The following is a 12,995-nucleotide window of genomic DNA, read 5'->3' as shown; positions in this document are numbered from 1 at the left end:
CAAATCAAGTAAAACCAACCAAAGAACTCATAGGGCTCTATTTTTGTTACTGGTGTGAATCCTGCATGGCACGTGATGTATCTCCTGGCAGATGAGCGCAAGTCGGTTGAACTGTGAGAGGAAGGGCTGTGCCACTGACATTACAATTTGTATAGTGTTGCCAATTTTTTCAAAGTATATATTTAGCATACATATTTGGGGGCAAATAATAATATATATATATATTTTTTTTTTTTGGGGGGGTCTCTAATTTTGATTTATGCCATAAAAATCCCAAAGCTGTGTAAAACTAGTCCATTGCATGCTGTTTGAAATCCAAAAACATCAGCTTCTAGAGTTGCTAAGTACAACAGCCTGGAATAACATGAACATTTTCACTGAATTACTAAATACTTTTGTGTTATTATTTTGAATGGGTGATATGATTTTCAGATAAAAAACGCTAGGGAAGCTGTCATCCAAACAGAACACAAGGCTGCAGGAACAACGCACACTGGCCATCTAGTGGAGGGATAAGGAACCGGGCAGCAAAAATGCACAGGCCTGTTTTTAAATTGCTAAATGTGTGCAGCGGTTATCTATTGGTAAAATGGCAGTTCGTGGTGGCACCTGTTAAGAAACGCTTGCAGGAGGGTCCTCATAGAATGTCATCGGCTCACTCATCAGTCACTTGATTTTGCTCTACATTTGCGCTGCATTCAAACAACGGGCTTTTAAAGTGATGCCACTTTTGAGTGAAGTCGAACACGATCCTCTCGGGGCTGCTTCTGTTTTGGCTGAGGCCTTCCATCGACCCCCACTTTACACTTCCTGCAAAACTTACTTTACTTCAGGCATTTCACTCTTGCTCTAATTCAAAAAGCACCTGACAGATTAAAGAGCATACTCTACTGTCAAAATAGCGGCGGTGTGTGCGCACACGCACGTGTTTGTGTGTCGCTCGAAAGGCTCCACCTTGGACACTCATGAGTCTCAGTGTGACTGCTCAGCGGGGGTTTAAGGTGTAAATCTGTCTGACGGGGAAAGGAAAGCTTCACGCGGAAGGCCTCACTAAACCTTAGAGGTTCCCAAAGTGCTCCCGGATGACAGACTTACCCGCCCATAGATGCTCTTCTTCCTCCAAGTGTGACACTTTCCTTTTTTTGTGTACTCCGCGCGCAGAAGCATCCTAACGGACACGCACTCCTTATCCGCACACAAACCCACACGTCACGTCACGTCGCTGTCAACGCTCATCTCCCTCTCGTCATTTCAAAAAAGAGGAGCCATCAGCAACTCGACAGGGGAGGAGCCCCATGTGAGAAATGTGCTGAGCATTAGTGCCAGCTTTCGGAAACCTTTGGTTATTATTGTGAGCTGTCTGTTATTAGCACTCGGCCGCCTTTTGTCTGTCTGTCTGACACGCTGTCTTCTTATCGCTCACTTTGAATCATCTAAACAAAACAAAATGGGAAATGTTTGCAGTCACGTCACTCAAAAAGCGACCCCACTCACGTTACAATACAACCAAGCTAATATGTTTATGTTTCTTGTGTCTGTTTCACACACCTTTGTTTGTCTCAATACAGTCATGCTGCAATTACACGGATCAACTTCATAGTTTGTTAAACTAACAAATGGTAGGCCTATTGCTGTGGAAACGGGTGACTCATTGAGTCATTTTCAGAAGTTCAAGTCAAATTTTGTTCAGAATTAATCTGATAACTTCATTATTTTTCATGTACAATTAATACCTTTTAAAACACATTTTTTCCACTTGCTGTCGACTGAAGATGACATTACCTCTGATGAAGAAATAGGTAACGACCAATCACGGCTCACCCGTTTTCTGAGTGTGGTCAGCAAACTGAACAATGATTGGTCAGTACAGGTGATGTCATCATCAGTCGACAGAAAGTGGCAAAATTAGTTTTTAAAGGTATTAATTGTTCATGAAAAACAATGAAGTTATCACATTAATTATGGACAAAAATATTATCTTCTTACTGTTGAAAGTGTCTTCCCTTTAAATTGTACCGTGATCATTTGAAAACTGTAGGACAATTCAGGCAGCAAAGATTCTGAAAAACAAATATACTGTATTGATTTTGTTTAAAAAAAATAGTGATTCAATCCTTTACCATTAAACAAAAAGTGCTAAAATGTTATTTTACTACTCATTTTTATATTACTCGTATTACAGCAACAGGGCAACAGATTTTTAATCCCCTTTTTATCCATTGTGAATTAGTTATAATTATTTTATTAAAAACAAAAAAATACAAGTTTCCTTCTGTAAACGTCATTAAGCATATTGTGTTTAAGGCAAGTTGTAAAACGTAAATGTAAATGTATAGGATCGTATGCCGAGAAACGTTTCTTGGAAGGAGCAATATGGCGGCCTCACGGCTTCAAAAGTCTTAGCCTATCGGCTATCCAGTCATATATTCAGATCAGTGACTTGATCGGTTTAATGAACTTTTTGATGAGTGCCTTCTAGCTCACTTTTTTCTCTCCCTCGAGATGCTTAAAACATATTTTATAACACGATTGCATGTATGCTGAGGACTATATATATGTTCTTGAAAAATGACACTATGTCAGATTCAAGCGATAAGACATCACAGTCACATGATCACATCAGCTGTGTGTTGTTTTTTTCATTGAAATTACATAATTTTTTTTAACTGTTGGGGCAGAGAGAGAGAGAGAGAGAGAGAGAGAGAGAGAGAGAGATTATATATATGTGTGTATATATATATATATCAATATCAATATCAATATCAATATCAACAATAGCATGGAGATGTGTAACCGATGCTTTCTCTTGTCCTCTCCAGATGCTATGAACTGTCTGGCCAAGAACGTGGGCCTGTCCAGCCAGCGCAGGATGAAGCTTTCCGACCACTCTGGTGTTTTGGGACTGCTGCAGGTGGAGACTGGTCAGGCCTACTAGTCCTAATGTGACCTCATCAGCACAACACAACACCTGCAGTACGACCATTTTCTATTTTGTCAGGAGAATAAGTGTGAACTCCACATGCAATCATTTGGTTTGATTTTAGGATATTTAGGTTCGCAAGTGCAGATATTTCCAATGGGAACATTTCAGCAAAGCATTACAATTCAGTATACTCTCAAACATGTTTTAAGTTGTTCTCTGGAGTTTGCTCCATTTCTAAGTGGGTGTGGAGTGGCTGCTAACAGTTGGAAGACTTTTGGTGAACAAAATGCTTTACTCAGTGACAATCAATGGGACGGTAACTTTGTGTCCCTGAATTTGAAAATGAAATTGTCCAATAACCGCAAATGGACCCGGTACTGTAATGATGAGAGTAGAAAATAAACATTTGGGAAAAACATTCAACTTACATGGAAGTCTTTTGTTTGACTTTTTTTTTAATATTTTAATAATCATCTTAAGGTAGCTAATTATTAGTACAATACTCATGTGTCATATTATTGTAAAAACAAAAATGTATATCTTTGTAATATATTGTTATGTTATTAAGAAATGTCAGGTTAAAATAATTTTTTAATGTGTTTTTATGTGAGATTCATCAAATGTAGTTGTCAGTATAAGACACTACATATTTTCCATTTTGGACATTATTACAATTCTTGCTAAGCGACAAAGAAAAAGACATACCATTTGTATTCTTATTCTTATGGTGGTTAAACCCACAGTGGATTGATTCAAATGTGTCCTTTTCTTTGTAATTCATCCTCAAGTTGTCTCTTCACTGTTGACATTGACACTTCTGTGTGGATCAAACAGATATTCATGGCCTTCTGTAACTATGCTCACCTTTGATTATTTAATAAAAAAACAAACATAATTTGATTAAATATGTGAATGTTTTTTTGTCTATGCCCTGCATTTAGTTAGCGACCAGTTCAGGGTGCATCCCACCTCTCACCCAAGTCAGTTGGGACAGGCTCCGGCATACCTGCGAATCGTTCGTAACGATAAGATAATGGATGGACGTTCATCATGTAAAAAACATTTGTCTACTTTGAAGTTTCATTTTTTGGAATGAGAACAGATTCCGAAGTGTGCCAGAAAAGATCCGTGGTCTGCTTTTTTTTGCAGATTTTTTTTCTCAAAAGAATAACTATTTTGGTCCAACACTTGTTTAAATGGGGTGTAATTATACTTTCAGCCACTGGATAGTGGCAAACATATTTAGTTCATGGCAGTATAAATTCGAAAGAAGAACGAAACCAGAACTACTGTATTTTTAAATTGTAAATAGAAAGATACAAAATCAACTTTGAACGATGATGTGCTGCAACAGATTCAGGGAAGCATGTCAAGATATTACCTATCGATGGCTTTATTGAAAATAACTGATGTTATTGGCTCTTAGAATGATTATGGTGAATGCATTGTCATATGCCAGCCTAAAACTTCACTTCTGGCATTTAAAGAATTTGGCATAACCTGGGAAAAACAAAACAAAACATGCAGCTAGGTGTATTTTATTTTATTTTAGGTAATTTTTATGTTAGTCTGTTAACAATGTTAGCATATTTGGGAACACATTGTTTGAATGGCATAAAAGCTATGTTTGTTTATTGTACAAGCACTACAAAAATCAGTAAAGGAGGCAAACTATTTGAATAGAATTTGTTTGTTTCACTTTAAGCCAAGTTGTCAAAATGGGTAGCCTCTAAATAAAGTAATTGTAGCTAAAATTATCAGTATTTGTTTTTCACGTTGCATGCTCAGATAGGGAAGATAAGCTCGGATTGAAACGGAAAAACTATAGACGACTACTATTTTCATTTTTTTCTTTTACCGTAATCACTTAATATCAGCTAGGTTCTAACATTTCCAACTTCCTTATATGTTCTAAAATGATAGAAGATAAAAAGAAGACGAAAGTTTGGATGTTGTGGCAAAAACAGAAGAACATCAAAATGGCCATCTTAACGAACACCGCAACTCCTATACCTGACATCAATCAAAGAATCCTTCATTTGTGATGTGTATGTATGTTACCATGGCAACAAACGACTAATTCCCATGAAAGGTGTGATTTAAACATCTCTATAAACGTGTAGCCTGCAGAACTAAAATGTAAACATTGAAAATAGATCTTTGTAGGCCTACTTGTATCCTACAGGATACATTTTCGAAAGTTGCTAAGTGTTAAAGGGGGAGCAACCCTTTTTTCTTTTTTTTTTTTTTTTTTACAATAATACGTATAAACACAGTATTCTGATGAATATTGCATTTGTGGAAAGCGAATTAAGCAGCAAAATCCGAGTGGATTTTATTCTCATACGTTATTTCAATGTTAACTCTTTGACCGCCATAAACGTTATAAAACGTTTAGTAAAAACCTACGGAGGGGCGCCGAGGACGTTAAAAGACGTTCACTATGGTTTTTTTTGGAAACGGGTGGAGGAAAGCCTTGGGCAGCTGTGCTGAAAGTATCAAGCAGATCTAGTTAGTATAATGACTCGTTTTGGCCCCTAGATGGCAGCGATGACTCTCTTTGCACAAGGTTGGATGGGCCGCCCACCGTGGGCGTCAGTAGAAGACGTGAGGCTGAGCTAGAGTGTTGATGTGTGATAGTGTGATGATACAACAATGGCGACCGGTTGCAAGCAGCTCACGCTTGAGCATTTTTTTCAAAGACGGAAAGCATCGATCAATACTAAAAAGCGCATTGATGTCGATGATGATGATGACTCCGAGCTTGACGCCAAAGTTGGAAGCCTTGACGCGACCGTGATCACGTAGTAAGCCTCACCGGCTAGCGCTGCTAACGCCGGAAAACGCGCACAACAACCGACCGGGTACTTCTACACAAGCGGACATTTGATCGGGCGATGGAGAGTTGTCGAAAAGCATCGACCAATGCACATTGATGATGATGATGATGGTGGTGAGCATAAAGTTGAAAGGTGTACTTTGCTTTTCCATTGACTGTACATCATTTTCTCAAAATCCAATGATTTTAATAGCAACCTTGTTCACTTTCACCATATGTTGTTCTCATGACAAATAATATTTAAAACAATTTGGTGGTAAAAACATGAAACGTTAAGGGAACATTCTCCAACTTCAGCTTAAACTTTTAAGACGTAGCAATGTGATAATTGTATCATGTTTAAACGTCAAGTTTGGCTTCCGTGTTCGGCGTAGCAAAAATAAGTTCAAGTCACAGGTGGAATTATTACATCTCAAATCATTTTAAAAACATGACATTTTTTAACAGTATTAGTAGTTACGTGGCTAGTAATTTTGATTCATGACAAAGACTCCGCCCATGACCTGAAACGGAAGTAACTGCATCATGTTATGCTGAATGCAAGAGCCAAATTGACCACACTTTTACGTGGGCTGTTTTTTCTTCTTTATTTTAATTGCTGTACAAGAATAAAGTGTACTTGCTCATCCACTACAGTAGGTGGCAGTGGTGCTCTCGTTCTCAGTATGGAAGGAGTATTAGCTCCTCTGCAAAAGTGTAATTACAACAATTTGATAGATACTATATATAAAATCACTGCGGAGAGTTGCAGGGGGCGTGAAATATTTTCATCTTCCTGAGGGGGCATAACAAAAAAGAAAAGAAAAAGAGAAGCACTAAATGGTAAATGGACTGCTTTTTTTATAGCGCTTTACAATGCCTCACATTCACACGCCAGTGATTAGTTGCTGCTTTGCAGGGCACTGCCATGTCCACTGGGAGCAAATTGGGGGGCAGTGTCTTGTTCAGGGACACTTGGACAAAATGGTCACAAGGGCTGAGGATCAATCCCACGACCTCACTGTTGTGAGACGACTACTCTACCACTGAGCCATGTCGCCCCCCCCCCCCCCCCCAATAGGCACTACCCACTAATAAAAGTGTTTAAAACGATCCATCCATCCATTTTCTGAACCATTTCCGCCACTGACCTGAACTGGAAGTCCTTGCTTCGTTGTGTTATGATGGATGTGGAAGCCAAACTTACCACTTTTGAACATGATCCTTTAGCATGTTATTACGTGAGCATTGATCGCGTGGGGAAAGTGAAACTTATCACATGAAAATAGAAATGTTGAACTTCTTTTTGTTGTCCGGAAAAAACAAAATATGAAATACGTTTGCGATAATCAGCCCTGTTAGTACAAAATGGTTTTGGACATACATGAGGAAAACACACACACCTAAAAAAACAAAAAAACAAAACTGTGTGGCTACTAAAGTCGGTGCTTTACAGAACACGCTGAACACTTTCTAAGTGGGTTAATACAACCAATCTGACCTGAAAAAATAAATTATTTGAAAAACTAAAGTTGGTACATCCTCCACTGGGAGTAACATTTGTTTTGTCCTGTTATCAAAATCAGCGTAAATAAAACATTTTCTCCCTTAAAGAAAATGAGCAGATTCATATTGAAATGAATGTAAAAGTGTATGCATTACCTACTTCGTTTGTCCGGCACAGTCCCCAATCGCCTTGCATGCTATATGTTGGGGGTCCCAACCATCTTCCGACCACCGCGGGATTGCTGGAATACCACACACATACACACATTCCAAACACGGCTATCACATGTGCAACATCTCTTTCTATTCCCCATGTGGAGGCACAGTTGTATTCCTTGCATATGCAGGCGCTCACGTCTAAGACACGCAGTCTTTGATACCTCCGGGAGGATCTCCACTTGTCACCAAATTACAAAGAAGTCTGCGACGGCCCGCCTGGTAATCCTCCTCATCCACGTTGACCAACAGCTTGATCGCCTCGTGGCCCACGGCCTGTTTAAGAGAATCTGTGATGAAAACTCCTTTCAGGGCCTCTAACAAGGAGCCGTTGATGTAGTCCCTCCAGAAAGCATCCAGGTAGGTGAGCTCGGAGAACTTGATGTCACAGATGATGGAGCCCAAGTCTCGTGATTTGAGGATCGTGTTGGCCTGGTTGAAGCGTTCAAACTGGCGCTCCACCGCCTCTTGCTTGTTGGAAAAGATGTTGCCCTGAAGGGCCGAGTCGTGCTGGCAATATTCCGCACGAACGCGCAGGCGGATATCTGGGGACGCACACAACAAGCATGGGCAATATTTCGATTGTAATGCAGTCAGATGGCGGCACCTGTGGATTTGCGCTATTCATGCCAGGACCCTGCAAATAGTGGTGGTTCACTAGTTTATACCACAACATTTTCACAGGCCCAGCGTTGATATGGTTTGCATGTTTATACAGAAGTGACTTTATTTTTAACTCTTTTACTGCCAAACGTTATCCAAAAAACAACCCCTACAGTGCCAGCCGATTATGAGCATTTTCACTCATCTTTCAAGGCAAACAGAATATTGTGTGCTATGACTACATAAACATGGTGGATACCATATCAAAGATTAGATTCCATTCTTTCATTAGAAAAAAATAAGTATTTTTTCAACCTTATTCTGTTCTTTAGCATTTGAAAATGGGTCATTTGAATGACAGCAAGCGAAAATGGAAAAAATAAGGCGAAAACAATTTGTGAAAAGATGCATTTTCTGCACAACAGTGACCATCACACTAATATCTTTTGTTTAGTGACGCTCTGTGAATTAGACTTAATGCGACAAACGCTTTGATCATTCCCATCATCCTTGGAAGCGTTCGATTTGCCATGTTTTCATGTAATTTGACACCCGGGAGCCCATTGAAAAGAGATACAATGCTGCCATCTGCTGGCTAAAGTTAGTGGGTGTTTCCAGCGCTGCACAAGACATTGCACTACCCATTGAGGAAAAAAAACACATAGTTGACGTCAATTGACGTTATTGGCGGTTTATAGTGGGTGTGTCCTTAACGTCAATTGACGTTTTTGGTGGTAAAAGAGTTCAACTACAATAAAAGCTAAGCTTGTTAGAATAAAATATTGGACAAAAACATTTATCATACCACAAGTTTGCTTCTCTCTGAAGTCGGATGAGGAATGACTTCTCTTCCACATGCCGTTCGGTACAGAAGGAGCTGCTTTCATTCGGGATGGCCCGACATAGGGTCCTGTCGAGACATGACACAGAGCTAACTATGTGCTGCGTAGCAGAGGTTTTCACCACATTTATCTGACCAAAAACGCAAGTTGCAAACACACCTGTCATTCTGTGAGGCGCATTTTCCCTGCTCTTCAGGGCTCCTCTTGGTGAAATGTAGCGCACTGACGTCTCCTCCAGGTACTTGTCAACAGGATCTGGGCACACTGAAGAACGCGGCTAATGCTGAGAATATACATGACTGCACCCATCACATTGGAACACATCATAGAGGTGGAAGATGAAAGCAATAATCCCGGCTATCGCTCACTATCATCACATGACATATGTAGGGGGATAAACGCCTTATTTGGCAACCCAAACTCCAAAACAGATGCAATTATTTTGTAACATAAAATAATCCATAAAACGCCAGACCTCCATGTGTTTTCAAATATGCTGAATTTAGTCATTTATTCTTGACAGATTCACTGCTGACAGGTAGGGGTGGCAACTGAGGTGGGAGGGCATTTGGTAGAGGTGGCAGCTGCCACCCCTCGCTACCGCCAGAGTATACTATACAATACACAGACATGTATTCTGAGGACAATGTGGGTTTGCTGTAACTAAATCACACGAAAATTATTATCAAACTGTTGTGGACTGAAGTGCAAGAGCAACTTTTGCTCAGAGTATTGGGAAAATAAATGGGATTTAGGTCAGCCAAGGGACTGTTGCTGATTGTATTTTTATTATGTTAGATGGTAAACATGTCACTTCATATTAAAACAGGGTTTTTTTCAGTTTACTTAGAGATAGGGCTGTGCAATGTGGCCAAAAAATAAAATCTCGATTTTTGCAGTCAATCAGGACGATTACGATTTTAAATCGATTTTAATCGAATAAACCCAACAAACATTTATTTAAAGGTTTCATTTATTCAAAAATAATTTGTGTGCAAAATGGTCAGAGAACAATAATGTATACTGATTCTAGATCAGTATTAACATAAACTTAACATTCATAGTTTGTGCTTAAATGCCACAATTAAGTAGTTGATAGCTATTGTACTAAACATGTCTTGTAAAACATTTGAATGTAACAGAACATAAGAACAACTGCTTTAAATAATAATCCAGAAGACAAAATTAAATTTCACGATTTAGCAAATTTTCAACGTTTTGATTTTTAAAATGGCGATGTATTGAATTAATTTGATTTATTGCCCAGCCCTACTTTTAGATATCTAACATTTTCACTGTTGTGGAAAGTAAAAACAACAAATCTTCTCAAGACCCGGAAAATGCTTGAATTTGTCTACTTTAAAAAAAAGAAGCAATAAATAGCTTGACCGTAGTAAATTGATCAATTATTATATTCAATTAAAAACATTTACTCAGTTAAATTGAGATTCTGATGAATTATTTACCACAAGTCTGCTTCAGAAATGAGGATTTAATTTAGTTTATTTTATTGATTACAGAATCCAATTGTATTGTGTTTTGTCTCAACACAATCCCGCATAACATCTGTGATAAAGCCTCTGGTATGATACTTAATAGTACTTTCCAATCGCTTCCATGTCTGTGTATGAACATAAACCTTTTTTCCAGCCAAGCCATTTTTTAACAGTTGATGCATAGCAAACACGTTCAGTAATTTATATATATCAGTTTGCCAGTAAATATCATCATTTAATCCGCAACTCATGATTTAGAAATGACGAGAAGGCTACTCTACTTACCGGCCTGGCGTTTCTTAAGCGTGACGTAAGGCAAGAGGTCATGGCGAGTGATAATCCTCAGAAGCTGGAGCACGTGTTGGAAGTTGGTCTCATCGCAGCGACCCTGCCGCTCCAGCGCCAGCAAGAAATCTCGTCCACTCCTGATGCCGCCGCGCTCGTACTCGTCAATCACATCAACGAACAAAAACGACAGTACTCTAACGTCCCGATGAGTGAGTTGGGCTCCGATTATGTCAAACATGCGGTGGAGCGAGTTCAACCCATGTGACTTGTCCACTGCCTCCTCAGGCCAGGGCTCTAAACTCCTCGATCCTTTGGATACGCTGGAGTTAACCAAACAGGCCGAGACTCTGCTAGTTGTTGCCGAAGCGGCGCATCCGGGCCGGCGTGTGAGAGCTCTGTTGTCCAGACGGCCAGCGATGGCGCCGCTCGGATGTGAGTCAAGATGATGGGCCTGAATATGAGGCTGGGCTTGTTGAGCCGAGTCATTGTGGGCACCCTGGTGATGAATAGCCCCACCGTGGAGTTGAGGCTGCTGTGATGTCATCTCAGGGACCAAAAGAACAAGGTCAACAATTGCAGATGCTGCGGTCCTCCTCCCTGGCTAATGAGCTAGAAAAGGAGGAAGACATACGTTCATTGTATTTACAAGTGGCATGCGATCATTTAAAATACATATTATACGCAGTCATCATATTAGAGTTTGGCCCAGTCAAACACTATAAATAAAGAAACAAGCAACTACTATTTCAAAAGCACAAAGTCTTTAAAGTTTTAAAAGAAAAGTGATTGAAATGAGTATAGAAATGAGATTTGAAGTTATTGAATGTGAACTTATAGACTTGCATAGTCTTCAAAAAAAATGTTTTAAGACTTATTAGTTTATTTAAATAGGCTAAAATGAAATCTGAATGTGAAATGCAAATGTTATTCTGTAAAAAGGGGCAGAAAATACAAGATTTATTATTCTCTCTCCTTTTCATTTGCATTTTGTTTTCATGTAAACATATGTCTACTTTTTTTTTTATCTGTACGGAAACAAAATGAAATATATATGTTTTTAAACCGCACACGTCCTTCCATAGGTGAAGCCTATTCCATCTGAATTTGGGCGAGAGGCAGCGTACGCCCTGGACTGGTCACCAGTCAGGGAACCCAGAAAACAAATACTGATGCATGCTGATATTAACACTAACTGACAATTTAAAGTTAAACATTACACATTATTATACATATGTTTTGGTTTGTATTGATGCTTGATAAATGATGACGTGAGTCCACTACCCTGGGTCAAACTATTGGTGCAAATTGTTTCAGACACCGGACAAAATGACATTGCACTGTCAATCAATACTATGATTGATCTAATTGGCAAACGCGGTGTTGTCATCGCGTCCTTGGCTGAATGTACAACGGTAACTGATGTTTAAGACATCAGAAGTACGCGGAAAATAGGCAAGCTAGTACAACAAGGCAAAGTGACTTTAGATCATTTGGACTTGCATAGAACGACAGCACAAAGCACGTCAATGATCTTTGGAGTGAGTCGAAGCTTTAAAACACAAATAAAAATCTCAAACTTAGACTGATCGCGCCACATTGTTAATATCCCAGCACCTGCCATTATGGTCATAAACCATCATGACGTGATAATGAACAGAAACGTACGCGCAATCGAGTTGGCAAAACGTTGATTCGAGGAAGCTAACGTTCCGCAAATCTGGACACTGACCCGACAAAAAGACATACTTTCGATTTCAAACACAACAAAAACGTGCAGATTTCTCATCCTCGTGACCTGCGTCTTGCTGTTGCTCCGGACGCAAGCTAACATAAACTGCGCCGTAAACGCCGGCGTCAAAAAAAACAACAATAACTAAACAGCAGTTGCTTCAAGTCAAAGAGGCGCTCGGAATTCGTCGTGCTTGACAGCATGACCAGACATTACGCTCGTTTACTGGTCAAGAGGAGTTATAACGCTGTAAATACCTGGCGACAGCTAATGCTAAACTAGCTTGACGCGTCATCTGTCGAGGCTCTTCGTGGACAAATGCATTCGTGTTGATTATCTACACATTGATGGTTCATTATATACGTTTCAAAACTCTTACTTTGTGGTAGGGCCGCTCCTATTGGCCAGCAATAAGACTTGGTTTGCTGTTTTTCGGCCCTTAAACACATACCACTTGGACTTGAGGATAAAATGAAAGTACTTCCTGTTTACAGTACTGTTCATTTCCTCCCAAGCATTCTTCTTCTTCTTTTTCTATCTTTGAATAATTAAACTTTATTGAAAGATAGACACG

The 12,995-nt window shown here is 39.5% G+C and overlaps 2 protein-coding genes across 4 annotated transcripts in view; one reads left to right on the top strand and one right to left on the bottom strand.

Moving 5' to 3' along the window:
- LOC147179267 (paired box protein Pax-7-like) overlaps positions 1–3,779 on the top strand; it is a 29,497-nt gene extending 25,718 nt beyond the window's left edge. For both annotated transcript variants that reach the window (XM_086067678.1, XM_086067677.1), the window contains exon 9: positions 2,820–3,779. In XM_086067678.1, coding sequence (XP_085923804.1) covers positions 2,820–2,935 — 116 coding nt within the window. In that variant the 3' untranslated portion in view covers positions 2,936–3,779. The remainder of the gene's footprint in view (positions 1–2,819) is intronic.
- Positions 3,780–6,805: 3,026 nt separating this feature from the next.
- dedd (death effector domain containing) lies at positions 6,806–12,929 on the bottom strand. 2 transcript variants are annotated; one of them, XM_086066882.1, is made up of 5 exons: positions 12,801–12,929; positions 10,690–11,301; positions 9,068–9,172; positions 8,872–8,976; positions 6,806–8,008 (listed from the first exon to the last, which is right to left on the bottom strand). In XM_086066882.1, the coding sequence occupies exons 2-5, from the start codon at positions 11,234–11,236 to the stop codon at positions 7,605–7,607; spliced, it is 1,161 nt and encodes a 386-aa protein (XP_085923008.1). In that variant the 5' UTR covers positions 11,237–11,301; positions 12,801–12,929; the 3' UTR covers positions 6,806–7,604. The 2 variants fall into 2 exon arrangements, with proteins under 2 accessions (XP_085923008.1, XP_085923009.1); XM_086066883.1 differs by having other exon boundaries at positions 12,679–12,810.
- Between the last annotated feature and the right edge of the window lie 66 nt (positions 12,930–12,995).

Source organism: Leptonotus elevatus, chromosome 2 (genome assembly GCF_054856555.1).
Source record: "Leptonotus elevatus isolate MCC_2025b chromosome 2, RoL_Lele_1.0, whole genome shotgun sequence".
NCBI classification, from domain to species: domain Eukaryota; kingdom Metazoa; phylum Chordata; class Actinopteri; order Syngnathiformes; family Syngnathidae; genus Leptonotus; species Leptonotus elevatus.
The sequence above is the reverse complement of the archived record's forward strand: the minus strand, read 5'-3'. Positions and strand labels throughout refer to the sequence as shown.

Excerpts from the sequence above, each read along its gene's own strand:
- dedd (XM_086066882.1), bottom strand. The coding sequence starts at position 11,236 with ATGACATCACAGCAGCCTCAACTCCACGGTGGGGCTATTCATCACCAG. Across the intron at positions 8,977-9,067 it reads TGCGCCTCACAGAATGACAG|GACCCTATGTCGGGCCATCC; the intron begins GTGTGTTTGCAA and ends ATGTCTCGACAG. Across the intron at positions 8,009-8,871 it reads CAGAGAGAAGCAAACTTGTG|ATATCCGCCTGCGCGTTCGT; the intron begins GTATGATAAATG and ends GTGCGTCCCCAG.